This window comes from Danio aesculapii, chromosome 1, assembly GCF_903798145.1.
Source record: "Danio aesculapii chromosome 1, fDanAes4.1, whole genome shotgun sequence".
In the NCBI taxonomy this organism is placed as follows: domain Eukaryota; kingdom Metazoa; phylum Chordata; class Actinopteri; order Cypriniformes; family Danionidae; genus Danio; species Danio aesculapii.
In genome coordinates, this window is record NC_079435.1 from 12,300,722 (window position 1) to 12,321,788 (window position 21,067).

Here is a 21,067-nt window from a genome sequence, read left to right on the forward strand (position 1 = left end):
TCAACTAATGTAACTCTGTTTCATGTACTTGCAATACAGTTTTTTTTTACTCCAATTTAAACTGTAGGCCCTGTAGAGACAGTCATTTTTAGTACAGTCAGAAGAGTTGCTGGAATATCTTTACTGAGCGACAGATGAACACACACACACACTTTGCTTCATGCAAAAACACACCATCTCTCCTTCTGTCCTGTGCAGGATTTTACACCTCATGCTCCATAGCTTAAATCCTCCATTTGTATTCCTGACGCTGGTCCCTCGTCATGTAAATGTGGCCTCTCCCCTCATTTTTCCCTGAATTATCAACGTTATTAATGCCACTGTTCTGGAAAGTTCCAGATTTCGCAGGCCTCTCGAGGCCTTGTGGAACAAAGTGTGAAAGTTGTTAATCAGAGAGTGAAGTGCTGTGCGTTTACCAACACAAGCTGCTGCATCTGTGCCGCTTGTTCTGCTAATTACTGTCATTCGTTTTCCTGATTGGGCTGTTGAGTTGCATTGTGGGATATATAAAAAAAGAAACTTTGGATGTTTGACAGTTTGGTCTAAAATGAAAAAAATGAAAAATGTAGGTGTCAGTTATTTTTGGATACCCAGGGTTCGTGTGTGTGTGTGTGTGTGTGTGTGTCTGTGTGTGTGTGTGTGTGTGTGTGTGTGTGTGTGTGTGTGTGTGTGTGATATTCATCATCTATGATAATGTTATAATTATTGCTGTAACAGTGCGTGAGCTGACATTATCAAGAATGACACCCACTTTGCAAACAAATAAATAAAGAAATAAATAGTGCTGGGAAAACTATTAGCAAAAAATCACATGGAGAATAAAATGTTATTTTAGGTGTATGTTATGTGTATTATTATATTTTGATATAAAAAAAATATTTAAAATGTAATAATATGATATTATTATGTCATAATGATAATATGATATATCGATATTTTATCATATAACCTTTATTTAGGACATGAATAATTGTGATTAATCTTTGCTCAGCACAATATAAATAAATAAATAAATAAATAAATAAATAAATAAATAAATAAAGAAAGAAAGAAAGAAAGAAAGAAAGAAAGAAAAAATAACTGTATTTTATTTATTCATTCATTCATTTTCTTTTCAGCTTAGTCCCTTTTATTTATTTATCTATTTATTTATTTTTTTAGTTTGTTTGTTTGATGTATTTGTTTGTTTGTTTGCAAGCTATTATATAGTTGAGAAATATTATGCAAGCTGTTTTTATACTATATTTAATATAAGCGGCCAACAAACTACAGATGATTAATATTGAGTTCAATTTTAAACACAATATTGCTAATGTACCGGCACAAGAAAAAAGAGGGAAAAACTCAGTAACATAATTGTGTTGTTATTAAAATCCAAATAATTGTTGCCTAAAATTATTTTGAGGGATTTTTTGGGGTAACAACAAGTTATATTTATATTTATAATAATATTATTCAAACACATGAAATTAAAAGTATTTTTATATTTGTTAGTTTGTTTATATTCATATTATATTTATATAACACAATTATCAAAATAATAATTGTTGTTACCCAAAATTATTTTGGGTAACAACAATTATTGTTTAGCTGAGTATTTCTTTTTTCATTTATTTATATTTAAATATAAAAAAAACCTCTGCAAAATAATAGCTGTTTTTATATTTATATTTATAAAAAAATTCAGCAAAATAATAATGGTTGTTACCCTTATTATTATTATTATTATTATTATTATTATTATTATTATTTTTATTATTATTATTTATTAGATTTGTTTATTTAAAATTATTTTGGGTAACAACAATGATTATTAAGCTGAGTATTTTTTTATTCATTTATATTTATATTTATAAAAAAACACACCAGTATAATAGCAGTTTTTATATTTGTTTGTTTATATTTGTATTTATTTAAACATTCAGCAAAATACTAATTGTTGTTACCAAAAATAATTATGATTATTTAGGGTAATATCATTTTATTTTTTTGCTGAGTTTTTTTTATGTGTTTTTTATGTTTTTTTATATTCATATTCATTGAAACAACACACCAAATTAATATATTTTTTATTTGTGTTTTTTTTTGTTTATATTTAGATTCTATTTATAAAAAAAAAAACATCCTGCAAAATAATAATTGTTGTTACCCAGATTTTTTGGGGATAACAACAATTAATATTTAGCTGAGTATTTTTTTTTTATTTAAATTTATAATAATATATAAAAATAATAAATAAAAAACACTCACCAAAATAGGAGATTTTTTATATTTGTTTGTTTATATTTATATGTATTAAAACATTCAGAAAAATAATTATTATGTTTGTGTTATAACAATTAATATTTTGCTAATAATTTTTTTTTAGATTTGTTTATTTAAAAGTATATTTATATGTATCTACTACTGTTAAAATGTTGATACCTTTGAACATTTTATCTTGAGGTTATCTGCTAAATATTCATATGAATGACATATTCTACTGTCCCTGTCCATACAATGTCCTGTACAATGAAAACCATTACAGAGAAGAAATATATTAAAGCATGCAATGGAGACTAATAATAAGTTCAAAATGTCTAACTGAACTCTTTTACACTAAATGATATTCTTGACAGCTACTACAAACGCTCCATTTAGTGAGGAGAAGTGCTGTATTCAGTCACATTAATAATAGCAGCCAATACTGTATATTAAATAGAAATCAGACATATATTCAATATTATGACCTCTCAAGTCTCTCTCAACATAAACATCGTCTTTATCCAAGAAATGGCAGGGAGTTATGACAGACAAATATTCTAATGTCCTCCAACAATGATGGACAAAAGTATGATCTTTTCTACATCCCTAATCATACCCAATACCTAAACTACCTTAATATTATTAAGCAGCTAATTAGTATTAGTTAATGGTTTGTTTATAGCATGAACTGTACATTAAAATAAAGCGTGACGCAGTTATGTACTGTACTATATATATATTTGTGTGTGTATATAGACAGTGGCTGAATTAAGCTCATTCTGTTTCTGATTCTGAAATGCTTTATTAATTAGGAGTCTCTCTCTTTCTCTCTCTCTCTCTCTCTCTCTCTCTCTCTCTCTCTCTCTCTCTCTCTCTCTCTCTCTCTCTCTCTCTCTCTCTCTCTCTCTCTCTCTCTCTCTCTCTCTCTCGTACCAGTGATTATGGTTTCGAGAGAAGGACTGATGGGAAATGTACTCCAGCGTTCTGGTTTCCACCATCCTCCATGTCTCGAACCTGCACTACAGAGCACACGTTCCTCAACAGCACTGGGTGAGAACAATATTTCATGTGATTTTCACATACTGTAGCTGATTTATAGCAATGGTCCAGGGACCAATCAAGTTTTTAAATTTATTATTATTATTTTACTTTTTTAATTCTGCAACTATGCTTTAAATAAATCAAAAGCTTACAAAATGTATTTATTTATTTGTTTATTTTTTTACTTAATTAATTTATTACTAATTTACTTATACTAATCCTAATGAGGCTTTCTTTAGGATTGTGTGCTTTGTAATTTATTTTATTTTATTTTATTTTATTTTATTTTATTTTATTGTTTTTTAGTTTTACATTTTTATTTAATTAAGTTTTTTATTTAATTTATTCTATTTTTTATTATTTATTTTATTTTATTATTTTTATTTTTAAATTCATTTAAATTTATTGTTTTTTTATTTTTTTTTTTTTAATTTTATTGAATTTAATTCAGTTCTATTTTATTTTATTTTATTTTATTTTATTTTATTTTATTTTATTTTATTTTATTTTATTTTATTTTATTTTATTTTATTTTATTTTATTTTATTTTATTTTATTTTATTTTATTTTATTTGAAATTTCTTTTTAAGAACTCTTCCTCTGACATTCATCCGTATAATGGCAGTGAATATCAATCAGAATTAAGTTTAAAGATTCAAAAGTATCACAGGGTGGTCGCAAGAAACACATTCTGTATAAAAGAGCTTTGCTGAAAAGCAAGCTAAAAATGTTTTGTTTAACAAGAATCCTGACCTTGACCAGCAGTCTTTTTGTTCAAGTGTGTCTTCTTGAGATTCTAAGTTGTGAGAACAAATATGAAAATAAATAGAAATATGTCATTATTTTTTCTCTGAGATACGTACACCTGTTGTGTTCATCATAAAACAAGTTGCCATAATGACCAGTCATCATTCTGAATTTTATCAGGTAAACAGAGCTGGAGATATTCCTCAGTGAATAAGAAACTATTTAGGATGATTTATAATTTTAATTATGGATGCACTTAAATGAAAATACTTAGCTGATAATAAAAATACACTTGGTCAAAAAAAATTAATTTATTATAAATATTAATATAAATAATTTTTCTTTATTTGAATTTTTCTTGCTTCCAAGTGTGAGTCGCTAATAGAGATTATTGTCAATTCTATAATATAAATATTTTCAATAATACTCTGATACAACTATAATTGATACAAACAAAAATATACTTGTATTGCATTTTTTTAAATACAAAATAATTACAGAATTATTTAAAAATACATTTACATTATTGTATTAATTATTTAAAATTGTAATAAATATAGAAATTATGAAAATATACAGTAGATTCCCCAAACTGCAGCATGTGGATTGAAATCGAAAATGCCACAAATTATTGGCCGAAAATTTAGTGCATCTTAATTTTAATCTGGATTTTTTTAAATGTATTATTATTTATTTAATTTTTCTTTCTAAACAGGTCTATATGAACTGTGGCGCTAATAAACTCTTCCGTTTTCCAATACTTGAATGTTAAAATACTGAACTTTCATATTGCCGAATCTTCTTACCTCACTACTTCATTGTCTGTCTGTCTCTGTAAAGCTGCTTTGACGCAATCAGTATTATATAAAATACAATTGAAATAAAGGTGACCCCACTCTTGAACACACAGTCTAGAACAGAGACAAACAGCGAAGGTCAGGATTTTATTAAAAAACAAAACAAAACAAAACTACAATGAATTCAGTTCATTATTCAACAAAACCTATTGTCTGTTGCTGTTCACTACCATCATATAGACAAGCGGAAGCAGGACATTTTTTATAATGTCTCCATTTGTGGTTTGAAATTGAAAAAAGGACATACAGTACAGCACTAATAAAATTTACTTTTTCTTTCTCATTCAAGCTTTGCTAGCACCCCATATATTGTTTATCATTGCTTCATAGAACCACTTTATGAAATTACAGTATAACGCATGCATGCTTCAGGGACTGAGCAAATCTGACTTTCTCAGGTTTTTTTTAATAAATATAAGCTTAAATTAATATTGTTCACTGTTCTCTGTCATCTCAAGGCCACCGGGCGGTGGTGAGCCCGGATGCGAGGTCCCCTTCATCGCTGCTTGCAGCTTTAATTTAAGTTACAATTCATGCTATTAACAAACCATTAAACAAGACTGTTAGCATAATAAACTACTAATTTTCTGCTTATTAATACTTAGCGAGGTAGTAGTTGGATTTAGGTATTGGGTAGAATAAGGGATGTAGAATAAGATCATGTTTTATAACTACTACAGTAAAAAAAACAGTTAATCTATTAATAATAGTTACTCTGTAAAAAAAAATCAGTTATTTTGTGTTGTTTTTTTTTTCGGCAGCTAAGCTATTAAATTACATTAAATTAAATTACAGAAATTTACTGTAAAATAACAGACGTTAAATTACAGAAATTTACCGGAAATTTAAATTTAAGGAAATTACTATAATTTAAAGTCTGTTATTTTACAGTAAATTGCTGTAATTTAACTGCCATTATTTTACTTTTTTTTTCTGACACCCCATTTTTTTTACAGTGTAGGTAATTAATATCTGCATGCCCAGAAATGAACAGATCGTATTTTTCTTGTACAATATGGTACGGATCCGCCACTAAACTGACATAAAATAGTCCCATTTCCTCTTGAAATCAGACCGACATGTTTATAGGAATATGTGAATGAAGAAAGGTGATTGTTTAGTTGGGACAAAATGGTGAATGCAGTGTAAATATTTAGTTAATGGCTGTTCGTAGCACCATATAAAGTTTTGGGTTTGTGTTTGTTTACAGAAATATACAAATGGTGTAAAGATCATATCTTATGTAAGGATAAAATATGAAACTATTTGAAGAGATAGTTTAATGATGACATTGGGAGTAATGTGAGCACGTGCTTCATCTTGCTCCAATTCCAACTGGTTAGAATCTATTATTTACATAGGAAGAGATCAAATGTAAAAATCTTCAGAAATTTCTATCTAAATTGTTTTCAGCCTCCCGTGTTTGTTCAGTTATATCACTTTAAAAGCAATGAAAATAATCAATGCTTTGCTGTAAAAGTGATATTACCGAAGCTACAGTCTAGAGCCTGAAAAAAATTGTGTGAATGTCAACACAGGCTCATTGTGAAAACGTACTCTTGTATACATTTCCGGAGATTGTGAATTATGTAGCCAGAGCTATGTATGGCAGCATTTCGTCTTTAAAATGAATGCTACAGGGTGGTATGACACCGCCCACGGCTTCTGTTTCTTTATGCTCTACCAGCTGATTGCTTTCCTCTGTGTGGACGGCATTACTGCTGTTTTTTTTTTCTCTTTGAAATATTTCCCAAACGGTGTTTAACAGAGCAAGGAAATTTTCACAGTATGTCTGATAATATTTTTTCTTCTGGAGAAAGTCTTATTTGTTTTATTTCGGCTAGAATAAAAGCAGTTTTTAATTTTTTAAAAATAATTTTAAGGTCAAAGTTATTAGCCCCTTTAAGCAATTTTTTTTGATAGTCTACAGAACAATAATATCATTATACAATAACTTGCCTAATTACCCTAACCTGCCTAGTTAACCTAATTAACAAGTTAAGCCTTTAAAAGTCACTTTAAGCTGTATAGAAGTGTCTTGAAAAATATCTAGTCAAAAATTATTTACTGTCATCATGGCAAAGATAAAATAAATCAGTTATTAGAAATGAGTTATTAAAACTATTATGTTTAGAAATATGTTGAGAAAATCTTCTCTCCGTTATACTGAAATTGGTGAAAAAATAAACAGGGGGCTAATAATTCTGTGAATTACACTGTTCAGAACACAAATAAATCAAAATGAATTTGTGTGTGTCTGCAGGTACAGGAAGGTGGTGTCTAATAACTGCACAGGTGGTGTGATGGAGCGGTACACAGCCCGCAGACAGCCGTGTCCCAGTCAGGCTCCTCGTGGCCTTCATTTAGTGACCAGCGAAGGGAAGCTCACAGCAACTCTGGCCAGCAACGTCACCTTCCTCGTCTTCCTGGAGGAGGTATTGAGCTCTTTTCTGTTTTTTTAAGCAGTTTTTTTTCTGTCTAAGAAAAGAGAAAAAACATCCAATTTTACAGATAGTTATGTGACTTTTTGGGATGTTTTTTTTTTCCAATGAAGTTTCAAAACAGTGTTTCTTTATGTCTAAGAAATTGTTTTTAAATACTCAAGAAATACAGAAACTTTTTTCCGTCAGATGTTTTTTTTTTTTTTTCTAAACAATTTTGCTTTCTGTTTTAGGAAGAAAAAAAATACTAAAATATTACAGATTTTTTATGATGTTTCAAAACAGTTTTTGTTGTTGTCTAAGACAAAAAGTCAAATATTACAGAAAGTTATTCAACTGTTGCCATCATTTCTATGTAAGAAAAAATATTTCAAAATTACAGAAAGTTCTGACTTTTTTTGCTGTTTTTGTAAGTTTTAAGTTGTTTGTAAGCTTTCTGTGAGATTTTCTTTCTGTATTATTATTGAAAAAATAACAATAATATTAAGCTTAGAAAATTCGGACATTTTTTTTGCTTTTTTTTGGCTGTTTTCTTTTAAATAATGTTTCAAAAAAGTTTTGCTTTTCTTTTAAAAATACTGCAACATTACAGAACTTTCTGTGACAATTTTTACTACTTGTTTTATGTTTCAAAACAGTTTTGCTATCTTTCTAAGAAAAAAGCACTTTAATAATACAGAAAGTTTTGACTTTTTTGGCTGTTTGTTTTCAAGGGTTTTTAAAACAGTTGTGCTTTCAATTACCTTTTTGGCTGTTTTTTGGTTTGTTTTCCAACAATTTTTCAAAACAGTTTTACTGTCTATCTAAGAAAAAATAACTTTAATATTGCAAAAAATTCTGACTTTTTGAATTTCAGTGTTTTGCTGTGAAAATACACAAAATTTTTGTCAAATGTTTCTTTTTTTGATTGCAAGAACCATTGGATACTAAACAATGATAAAAAATGGTTCAATGACGTCTAAAATACAGTAAATTATGTCTAAAATGCTGTGATAAAATGGTATTCAACCACACTTGTTAAAAAGGATAGTAAATTTCCCATAGACCACAAAAGATAACCGGACATCTGTAAAACCCACTTAAAAAATGGTTGTTTTTTATTAAAGTTGATTGCAGACTAAATTCTAGTTTTAAAGACAAATTTTGAGAAGATCACGTGCTTATGATTGACCACAGCTGGTCCCACATTAGCTATCATATGATTTGCCAATCAGACAAATCTAAACGTACATAAATAACCAGATTTTCTTACCTTACTCATCTTCATTTTGAAGAATCCTCCAATCCACCGCTACTCCTCCTGCTCTTTTCTAAATTAATCCAGGAAAGAGTGACTTGGTGGCTCAGTGGTTAGCGTTGTCGCCTCACAGCAAGAAGGTTGTTGGATCGAGTCCTGACTGGGCCAGTTAGTGTTTCTTAGTGGAGTATGCATGTTTCCCCTGGTTTCCTCCCACAGTTCAAGACATGCGCTATACTGTAGGTGAATTGAATAAACCAAACTGGACAGAGTCTTTTAGTACTGAGCATTCACCTTATAAACATGTGCTGGTATAGTAGGCGGTTCATTCCACCATGGCAGCTCCTAATAATCAAGGAATAGGCCAAGCGAACAAATTCAGGGGAGCTCTCAGGACCTATCTGAGCTCAGACTCCCCTTTCTCCCCTTTCTCCTGACTAAAAGATCTTCTGAGCTCAGGAATCTCTCCTGGGACAGCATGCCAAACACATTTTATTATCAATCATCAGCTAAGTGTGAAAAAAATGCTGCAATATTACAGAAAGTTATGTGACTTTTTTCTGTCAGATTTTTTCTTTTAATGATGTTTCATGTTATTATCCTTACTTCCTCTCCAGGGTGATGGATCGAAAACCAGCATCACTGTGGATTTCGGCGACGGAAACGCTTTCACATACTCCAACGTGAGCTCCATTGAGGATGGCATTAAACACATTTACAAGACTGTGGGCATCTACCGGGTGTCAGCCACGGCAGAGAACAGTCTGGGCTCAGAAACGGTGCTCCTCTTCCTACACATTACATGTAAGCCAAGAAGTGGGAGTAACAATATGCATAACACAGACAGCCATATCGTAGCCTGCTTTTATATCCCTGATGTATTTTACAGACCCGCTGAGTCTCATTTATGCTTTATTGACCAGAAAAAATCTCATTTGGCCTTGGTGCTATTGAACTCGGCATTAAGCAATTTGGATTTCAGCCTCGTAGTCTCTAACTATGACCATGAGATTGGAATCATCCCTCTCAGTTATTGCTGAAAGACACTTTAGTGTAAGATGAAGGTCCCCGGGATCTAAACTATATCGTGCTGGACTGATGAACTTTACCTAGTGTTACTTTTACAATTAGCAGCTATCAAACTTTAAAATTTATTTCTTAAATGAAAAACTAAAATGAATGGCTCACATGATGAACTAAGAATTGTCATGAGTGCTATTTTATTCAAATATACATATTATGTTGGTAAATTTTTTAATTGAAGTTTTTAAAAGATTATTTCATTTTAATGGATTTTTTTTTACAAAAATTCAATATGCCTTGTTAGGTTTGAGCCCCGAACAAATGACTCTTATGAGTTGATTCTATTTAGTGAATCAAAAACAGTCACACAAAGATTCATGTTGTAAAATCTTTGCCTGATTCTCAAACGAGTGCATTTTTTGAACATATTTTAAACAAATAATTCTTGTAAACGATTATTTTTAAATGAGCTTACAGTACTGTCATGTTGTACTTGTGAAACTTAATACTATACCGTATGTGTGAAGACCTATATTTTTATTAAAATGAAAATATTATGTTGGTCAATTTCTGCTTTAAAGCTATTTAATTTAAATGGGGTTTTTGATTCTAATTCATTGTATCGATCCTCTACTGTCTAAAAAATCCAATATGCCTTGCTTAGGTTAATTCCTGAACAGATGATCTTATGAGTTGATTCTATTTGGTGAATCAAAAAGATTCAGACAAAAAGATTCATGCTGTAAAATTCTTGCCTGATTCTCTAACAAGTTGGTTTTTCAACCTATTACTAAGCAAATGACTCTCATAAACAATTCTCTTCAAATAAATCAAAACATACAGTTTATACAGTACTGTATGAACTAATAATAATTATGAGTACTATCATGTTAAATTAAACATATTATATTGTTAGAATTTAATTAACCCTTTATTAATGGTCAATTTAACCCTAATGGAATATTTACAAAAAATACAATATGCCAAAAATACAATTCTATTTATAAAAAATATAATTCTGACTTCAACTTGTATGTATGTATGTAGGTATGTATGTATGTATGTATTAATTTTTTTTATTTATTTTTTGTCTTTTCAATTAGTTGAATCTATCCTCTACTGTGCAAAACATATAGTATGTCTAGTTTAGTTTGATTCTTGAATGAAAAAAATGACTTCATATAATGCTACATAGAGCTAGTTTATTATTATTATTATTATTATTATTATTATTATTTAGAAATATAAACAGTCACATTTTTAAAAATTCAGAAATATTGTTTTTATTGTATAGTTTAGACCAGTTATGGAACTGCCGCCTCTAAAATCTGAAATCAAATAATATAAATATATCAACATTTCAGACGTTGCTGTCCTGTAATGTTCTGAAGAAGGGTGAAAAGTGTGATTGGTCATTTCACATGTTGGTCAAACGGCCTCTTCTGGACTGTGTGGGTGGTTCTTGGCCAAAATATGGATTCGACTTGATTCGTCTCGATGCCAATAACCCGAAAGTCTGGCTCTACAAAACTCTCTTATTATGTAACAAAGTGTTTTACTAATGTTGGATGACATTACTTTAGCACATTCCGAGCAGATGGTGTAGACATTTTTAGCGGTCTTGTTGTGTGTTTGTTTGGAAGAAGCTCACCAGCATTTAATAGAGATTATGTGACTCAAACTTTAAGCTTTTCTCTTATGTCCACCTACTCCATGAACTGGCCACATTTAGAAAGACATTAAGAATGAGAGACAGACAAACATTCAGACAGAAGTCTTCGCAGTGACATATTGATCCGGGAGAAGGAACATTTTCAGTCTGTCATTCCTGTGGTGCCAAATAAAGCAATTGGAGCATCTGGTGCAAGACTTTCATTTGCAGATCACTCTGTCCTGAATAGACGTTTTGTGAATGAATAAACGCATATATGCTGCAATTGTTAGGAAAAGGTTTAGTAAGAAGTTTCCATTAAATATAATCAGAAAGATCCAGTTATATTATTTATTTTGATACAGCAGTTCTGTCTGGTTCTCAAATCTGATTGGCTGATAGTCTTGCAATATTCTGCAAAAACAGCACTCGTACCGCCTACTCCTTCACGCTTGTGTATTATTCCGCCCACATAGAGAAACAAGCAGAAGAAAACGTCTCGCTACAGTTTGAGAAATGTTGCAACTGTTGGACAACATAATGTACTTTTAAGGCTTTTTAAGGCAAGAACATAGTTGTTTAGATTGCAACGTTACTGTTTATTTATAAGGATAGTGCCTATTTTAAATATTTATAATTTCGGAGATTCAGCAAAGATCGCATTATAAGTCCTTATAAATTTCTACTACAGCTGTTCAAATCATTATAAAACAGGTAAGTGACATTCTAAGTCAATCTCTCTTTTGTGTTTTGAAGTGCTGTATTTATGCTATAATAATCTGCTTTGCTTCAGCTTTTTTGGGGTTAATTATTGTGATCTCCCGATTGCAACAGAGAAATACTGGGAAATGTCTGTAGACTGATGGCATTTCATGTCTAATTTAAAAATATCAGCAAAATCACCTGTTTTGTCATCACTTTAGACATTACACTAGAGAATCATTAAAATACTAGCTCTAAAGTGACGTTGGTAAAGTAGTAACGGTTTCTGCTGTTCTGAAAGCTGCAGATTTGAATGAATGGCGGAAGAAAGTAGTTCCTCGTTCAGAAGGATTTTTGATACTCTTGTGTGATTTTCTTTTTTATATACATGATTATGCTGTGGAACTGTTGTATAAAGCAATATCACACTCGTAGCAGTGTAATATGGCTGTATATCATCACTGGTGGCCAACGTACGCCTCCCATCAGTGCCGATGTACAACCATATCACACTGCTACGAGTGTGATAATGCTCATATATATATATATATATATATATATATATATATATATATATATATATATATATATATATATATATATATATATATATAATAACATCACTTGAATGGTCAAACAGGCAAGGTTCAAACAGGGACAGATGGTTTCACGTAGATAATCCAAAAGCGTTGTCAGTGTAACAGGCGAAAGGTTGTGGTAGGCAGAAGAACAAACATAAACAATGAAATGAACAAGCATCAAAACTAGTGGTGGGCTGTTATCAGCATTAACATGCTGCGTTAACGCAAGACACTTATCGTAAAATGAGAAAAATATCGCCGTTAATGTATTCTCAAAGTTGGGTTGGGAGCTGGGTCAATGATCCCTACTGGATCTTTCATTTACTACGAAGACACTACTGACTACGTTTACATGGACATCTGCAATCTAGTTATTTGCCTTAATAGAAAATAATATATTTAAGGTGTTTATGTGAAGTGCTGTCATGTAAAAGTTTCCTGTAATTTTGGGTGACTTTAACTGCAGTTTGGCAGTTTCACATTCACTCATGAACATTTCATTCATGCCCCCGTGACAAACTGGGGTATTAGACGCAAATATTGAGTAAGGACTGGTGAGGGTGTTATTGAATTTAATAAAGCATGCCAAATGGAAAGAGAAAACTTCCGCAATTAACAATATGTGTATGTGTGTATGTGTATGTGTGTGTGTGTGTGTGTGTGTGTGTGTGTGTGTGTGTGTGTGTGTGTGTGTGTGTGTGTGTGTGTGTGTGTGTGTGTGTGTTTGTGTGTGTGTGCGGTCCTTTACTGAGAGCCGTATGTGTGGATCTTGCCGGAAAATATAGCGGAAAGTTCTACATGATGGTAATAGTTTGATTGCGGTGTTTACTTCAATAATGCCACTAATATATACATACTCCACGTCTTAAATCCATTTTTGTTTAGTTCAGTTATGACTTTAGTCGGATTAAGGTAATCAAAAATTGCTGTTTCGAGTTTATGTAGGCCTACAGTTTAAAATTCATGTTTAACTGAATAAACAGTTAGTAAACAAGTACATCTTATCAAACATAATTTATTTTCATCACCAATTGTCATAGTTTAAGAGTTTCTCAAGCAGTTTGTGATGCATTTTGGAAACAGGAGATGAGCCCCTGGTCTAATGCGCCACCTGGCTTGATAAACCTGTTCTAAAAGACTTACTTTTAGTCATTATTTGGGTAGCACACATATTCTGAATGCCTTTGGCAGAATTTAAATGAGCCATTTTAATCTAGATTAATCTAGATTAATTCCAAGATTACAGTGAGATTAATCTAGATAATAAAAAAAATCTATGCCAAAAATCTGTTATAAAAAAATCTATGCCAAAAATCTGTTAGTCAAAACAGACCTAAAATCTACCAAAATCTAGACAATGAAGTCGTACAATCCCATTTGTACAATTTAGTATGATTTGCTTATCCTCCAATGACGGTACACAAGGGTGAGGTTGGGTGCCATGCCTTCTTCTTAAAATTGTATATTTCCGTACGACTGAACATACAAATTCGTAGGAATTAGCCACTAAACTGACAAAATGTAAAATAGTAACATTTGCTTGTGAGATCAGGCAGGCTGAAACTGGTGTGTGAGTGCAGTGCATAATGGGAATGTAGTTCAGTGTTCTCCAGCAATCCACAGTGTCTACATTTCTGGTAACTATAACAATTACAATCAATTTGATCAATTTAAAACATAATATTTTAACAAATGAAATATCTTTACTATCAATACATGCATACTGGTTAAAATTATTTATTATTTTGCACATTTTGTTTGTTTGTTTGTCATTTGATAGTACCAAACTGCACTATAGATTTTGCTAATCTAAAGTTATATACAATTATTCATTTATTTTTAAACATATTATGGTTTACCCCATCTGTTTTGGCTTGAATATGGCTAAATTAACAAAACAAAACTATAAAAACACTATCAGTTTACATAACCTCTCTCTCTCTCTCTCTCAGGTCAGTTGGACTCTATCCATCTCTCCGCTCCTTTTGTAGCTGTGAAAAATAAAGAAGTCAATCTGACGGTGGTTCTCTACCCCAGCCAAGTGGGAACAGTCACCTACATCTGGTGGTTTGGGAACAATTCCGAGGTAAAGTGTTCATGTGTCTCACACCTGTGTGTGTCTCAGTGAGCAGCATGTAAATAAAGCTGTGCTGACAGGAGTATCTCTTGAGAGTATGTGTGTATGTGATGGTGTTTTTCGCAGCCTGTGATCACGTTGGATGGGAGTGTGTCCTTCACCTTCTCCAGAGAGGGAATCAGCATCGTCACCGTACAGGTTTCTGCTGGAAACAACATCCTGCAGGACAGGAAAACCATCGCCGTCCATGGTGAGTTTATCACTGAGAGCAAACAGACTGAAGCTAGTCTTGTTAATTAAGACCGAAAGTGTTTAAAACATATACAGTCAAATCCAAAATTATTTATACTTCTGCACTGGAAAAAAAATGATTCATTGGATTTGCCGCATTTTTTAAAGTAAGTGGTTTCAAACAATTTATGTGGACTGAATGCAAACAAACAATTTATGTCTAGAAATGTTCAACTGAATTTGTTTGTTTAAATTCAGCACATATAAATTGTTTGCAACCACTTACCTTTAAAAGAAATGCAAAAGTCCAATGAATAATTTTTTTCAGTGTGGCAATTTCTGGAAAAAAAGAATTCTTCAAAAATTTACTTTTATTCAGCCAGTGATTTTTTATTTTTTTGACTGAAAATGACACAGGCTTCTCCCAAAAGATAATAAGATGATGTACAAGAGGCAGTATTGTGTAAAAACAATTATTTAAGGAAAAATATTTCTTCTTTCATCTTAGATTTTGCTGTATTTGGCTTAACTGTTCTTGGGTGGCTCGCCAATGTATTAGATGACTCTAACACATACAATAAGTAAGCTGGGCAAAGTTCTTACAGGGAGAACACTTAAAGACACTGAATAGTACAGTTCCTCAGCGTCGATGTTAACTCATTGGTTTTCAAGTAGCTTAACCCTACTGTCTGTGAGACATAACTTTATACTAGCTACAAACAAACCATTCTGTGTTTATTAAGCTCAGCTGTGTTTATTATCAGATGTTTCAGCTGTTGCTTTGTTTATACCAATTGAGATCCTGAATGAGTCACACCTATTGTAAAAAGATCATTTAGTTCACACCTATCAGTTTGTACAAATACAATCTCATGGCAATTTGTTACTTTTTGATTTAGTGTCTAATTCATACAATTTAGTATGATTTGCTTATACCCCAACGGTGGTTGGGTTGGGTGTCACGCAGTCCTGTAGTGCAAAATACATCTATAATTAGATTTATCACGTGAGGTCCCCAATACGCAGAGCCCCACCACGATGCGTGCCCTATGGGCCCGTCCGCTATGCCATTGGTGCCATGCCTCCTTTGTAAAATTGTACATTGTTGTACAACTGAACTCGTACGAATTCGTAGGAAATAGCCACTAAACTGACAAAACGTAAAATACTTTTCTCGTGGGATCAGGCTGGTTTGTAAGGGTTGAGGCACAGGTCACCCCAACATACACAGAATTGATCACATAAGAGTTCAACTAAAATGTACATAATCCTTCATAACTTCAGAATTTGCCAGGGGTATGAGTAATTTCAGGCTTGAGTGTAAGTACCTTGAACACTTTTTGAAATCATTGTCAGTAGAAATAAAATTAAGCAATTATATAATGAAATTTAGAACTATTAAATTGAAGGAAAACATATTAATAAATGTACTTTTTAAAACTAAAAACTGGATTAATATGATTCCAGGTTTTAGTTTAAAATTGTAATAGTTTTATTAATTATAATAGTTTCCTATTAGCTACAGTTAATAATAAAATAAATGATTTTAATTAAAATAAATTATACTAAAATACAAAAATAAATTTACTGGAAAAAAATCTAATAAAAAATGTTAATATTTTTAAATATGTTGTATTGTTTTAATAAGTACTATGATATTATATGTTTATTACAAATGCAACACTGTAGGTATTACACTATAATTGGGCAAAGTCTGATAAAAAAGACTGCTACAAATTGTGAAAAAAGCTGGACGCTATTAATACAACAACACAAATTAAACTGAAATTAAGATTAAACTGTTAAACTGTTTTTTAACAAAACATAATGAAAACTGAAAATATTAGCTAGAATCAATAAGTTAGATCAAATAAGTAATGAATACTATAATGGTATGTTTATTTCGAAAGCAGTTCTTTGGGTAAATAAATAAATAAATAAATAAATAAATAAATAAATAAATAAATACATTTAAATAAATAAGAGCTGCACAGTGAAAATTATAAGGAAAAATTAAATAGTATTTATTTATATTATTTTTTTAAATAACCTTTTTTTCTCAGGAGATAAAAAAAATCCCACCCATCATTAATCAAGTAAAAAAAAATTATAATAAATAAATTAATAAATTAATTAATTAATAAATAAAAATAAATAAATAAATAAATAAATTTAAATAAATAAGAGATGTGCAGTGAATATTATAAGGAAAAATAAAATAGTATTTATTTTTATTTATTTTTAACTAACCTTTTTTCTCAGGAGAAAAAATCCCACCCATCATTAATCAAGTAAAAAATAATAATAAATAAATCATTAAAACTGCACAAGAATTTGCATCTCAATCTTAATACTGCAATAATTTCTGATTTAAAAAAGCAACAATAATCACAATAATATATAACTTTTGTGCAATGTCTCAATTCCAGAATACTTCAGGTCTCATCTTCTTGCCTTTTCGTCAAATCTGGATGACCATAACCCTGACGTGGCCGAATGGAGACTCGATGTGAGTCGAGTCATTAAAACCTCAATGATGCAGGTGAGTTCTCACTATATCAAATGTGAAGCTTTTGATAAAATAATTAAAGTATGTTTGACTTTAAAATAATAATTAAAAAAACTAATCTGACAAACTGATTAAAAACCTGAATTCCCCATATTAAACTTGTCCAAACACAAGCACAATCAGGAGCTTTGGTGTGTTTTCTAGCTCCACTCTTTCTCTGAAGATCTTATATATCTACTCTTTGAGCTCATCCAGATTCTCCTTCCTTTCATGTCACTGTGACAGGAAAAACTTGAGAAACGTTCAAGCATATGGCACGATAGACACAAATAATAATCATTACCGTTTTCTTGCACTTCCCCTGTGGCATGATAACCCAACAGTGGGAATTTTTTTATGGATGTTTATGGGATATGACGGGTCTCATGTGAGCCATATGCGTGTTCTGCTCCAGTTGCTTATTGGTAATGTGCGTAATGAGTTCTGCAGTGGACAGATGGACAACAGTGGCTGGACGCGGTGACCTTGTAACATCAACCAGGGAGGATTTGACATGTTTATATTGAGTTTGAAAGGGATCGTTTGCTCAAACATGAAAATTCTGTCTTTATTTGCTCACTCTCATTATCATTCCAAACACAAACCAATTTTGTGTGTCTCTGCATGGAAGACAAAGGGAAAAACACTGGAGAACTGATTTGTTGGAAGCAATGAAGTGGGAGATTGCTGATGTCAGATCTGACTGAACGCATCTAGAAGACATGAGCGAGTAAATTATGCCGAAATGTAATTTTTGAAGTTAAACTTTAAATATACCCACACGCTTTTCTCTCTGTATGCACCAGATACATTCATACCAACACTCCCGTATGCACCAGACACCTTCTTATAAGCACTTTATATTTCTTGGGAAACATTGTGTGATTCTGAGTGTGCCTCATAGAGGTGAGTGGGCTTACAAACCACCTGTAGCTGACATACACTTTTCCTCTCCATATCTCACACTGTGAGATTCTGAGTGTGCTCCATACAGGTAAGTGGGTTTGACAAACCACCTGTAGGAGACACTCTCTCCTCTTCATGTGAACCAGACACCTTCTTATAAGCTTTCTATATTTCTCTGGAAACATTGTGCGATTCTCTGTGTGCTCCATACTGGTGAGTGGGCTTCACAAACCACCTGTAGATGGTATACACTTTTCCTCTTCACGTGTACCAGACACTTTCTTATCGACACTCCATATTTCTTGGGAAACATTGTGCGATTCTGAGTGTTCTTTATGCAGGTGAGTGGGCTTGACAAACCACTTGTATGGAACACACTCTCCTCTTCGTATGCACCAGACACTTTTTTATAAGTACTCTATACTTTTTGAAACATTGTGCGATTCTGAGTGTGCTCCATACAGGTGAGTGGGTTTGACAAACCACCTGTAGGAGACACTCTCTCTCCTCTTCATGTGCACCAGACACCTTCTTATAAGCTTTCTATACCTCATGGGGAAACATTGTGCGATTCTCAGTGTGCTCCATTAAGGTGAGAGGGCTTCATAAACCACCTGTAGATGGCAGACATTTTCATATTAACACTCCATATTTCTTGGGAAACATTGTGCGGTTCTTAGTGTGCTCCTTACAAGTGAGTAGGCTTCACAAACCACCTGTAGGAGACACTCTCTCCTCTTCGTGTCCACCAGACACCTTCTTATAAGTACTCAATACTTCTTGGAAAACATTGTTTAATTCTGAGTGTGCTCCATACAGGTGAGTGGGCTTGACAAACCACCTATAGGAGACGCTCTCTCCTCTTCATGTGCACCAGACACCTTCTTATAAGCAGTCTATACTTCTTGGGAAACATTGTGCGATTCTGAGTGTGCTCCATACAGGTGAGAGGGCTTCACAAACCACCTGTAGATAGCATACTCTTTTCCTCTCCATATGTACCAGACACTTTCCTATCGACACTACATATTTCTTGGGAAACGTTGTACAATTCTGAGTGGGCTTCATACAGGTGAGTGGGCTTGACAAACCACCTGTAGGAGACATAAACCCATATCTATATACACCGGATACTTTCTAATCAACACTCCATATTTCTTGGGAAACTTTGTGCGATTCTGAGTGTGCTTCATGCAGGTGAGAGGGCTTGACAAACCACCTGAAGGCACACTCTCTCCTTTCTGTGAATGATTTATATACTGCAACTGATTATTTAAAGTGCTTCTTTTATCCAGACTTGTAAGTTGCTTCGGATAAAAGTGTATGCCAACTGGGTAAATGTACTGATGGCATATTAATAAGGCATCTTTTTTCGATTTTTATTATATTTTACATTTATCATTCAAATCACTAGGTTTGATTGACCTATCAGTTTTTAATCATGTAAACTATGATCAAATTTAGTAAGATAGCTTCTTGTTTTATAACTTTTGTTAAATTAAAGGGTGGAACAAGGATGAAGTAATATTCCATAATCATTGGCCTTGTCAAATATATTTATATAAAAATGGCAAAAAAAGCCTCATGACAAACTTTTGTGACAGTTTATGGATAAATTTACCCTTATTTAGGAAATCTGAATCGGAATGTAATGTCAAATTTAAGTCAAATCCATTAAACAAATAAACCTGCCAATAGTACATTAGATTTTTACATATATATTTTAAATGCATCTCTGGATGGTTATTATTGTATTAAAGTAATGCAACTATTAAAGAAACATTTGATTCTTTGTTTGGTGCTCACGTTGGTGTGATGTGGTTTTCTGATGTTCAGGCCACAGGAGTGAGTCCAGATCTGCTGCTGGTGACTGTTCTGCCTGGACTGCCCACAGCAGCCGAGTTCTTCCTGCTACCAGACAAACAGCTCACAGAGGGAAAACCAGACAAAACTGCCACACATTTAGATCAGGTACTGGACACAATTATAACATTTGGTGTAAGTGCTGCTGAAGATTTATGATTCAGTTCAGGACAAAAAACAGCCTTAAAAACATGTACTGTAATTGAAATCTGTAGACACAAATTGATACAGCATTATAAAAGAAGCACTTAAAAGTGTATGTTTTATGCTTTCTTTAAATGTCCATGAGCGGGGAAAACACTATATAAAAAGCCAGAGAGTCATATTGTCTGCAGTGCCACACCTAAAGTCCAAGCCTGGCATAAAACACTCAAGTATAATCAAAGTCTTGCTTGCTTTATCTCTCTCCACATGTTGCTTTTAATCCTTTTTAAGTACTTTTAAAAAGCAGAGTTTTGGCAAGAGTTTCATGTGCTCTCCAGCAGATGTCAATGTTGGCCTGTTTCACTCTTAAAAAAACCTGTTTTAGTGGTTCACACTCACCACAGATTAGTCTTGTCCAGAAAATCAGTTTCCTCCTGGAACTATGAGGAGATCATTCCATATCATCATTATTCCTGATGCTCAAGAGAAAAATTAAGAGCTCCAAACAAGCAATTTTATTCATATATATAAATATATAAATACACAAATAAATAAAAATGAAATTAAAATTTAAACATATAAAAACAAATAATATAAATATATATAATATAAAATATAAAATAAAATATTTATCATTTTTATTGGGAATTTTTCTCATCATAAACTTTAATCTGCGTTATCCACTGAGCTTGTTACCATATTTGTATATTTAAAGAGTTGTTGTTATTATTATTATTCATTCATTCATTCATTCATTCATTCATTTTCTTTTCA

The 21,067-nt window shown here is 32.0% G+C and overlaps 1 protein-coding gene across 2 annotated transcripts in view; it reads left to right on the plus strand.

Annotated features, from left to right (window-relative positions):
• The window catches only part of LOC130226020 (VPS10 domain-containing receptor SorCS1), a 360,403-nt gene that overhangs the window by 318,069 nt on the left and 21,267 nt on the right, over positions 1-21,067 (plus strand). For both annotated transcript variants that reach the window (XM_056456596.1, XM_056456595.1), the window contains exons 17-23: positions 3,181-3,294; positions 7,153-7,324; positions 9,185-9,371; positions 14,477-14,610; positions 14,728-14,851; positions 17,262-17,374; positions 20,123-20,257. In XM_056456596.1, coding sequence (XP_056312571.1) covers positions 3,181-3,294; positions 7,153-7,324; positions 9,185-9,371; positions 14,477-14,610; positions 14,728-14,851; positions 17,262-17,374; positions 20,123-20,257 — 979 coding nt within the window. The remainder of the gene's footprint in view (positions 1-3,180; positions 3,295-7,152; positions 7,325-9,184; positions 9,372-14,476; positions 14,611-14,727; positions 14,852-17,261; positions 17,375-20,122; positions 20,258-21,067) is intronic.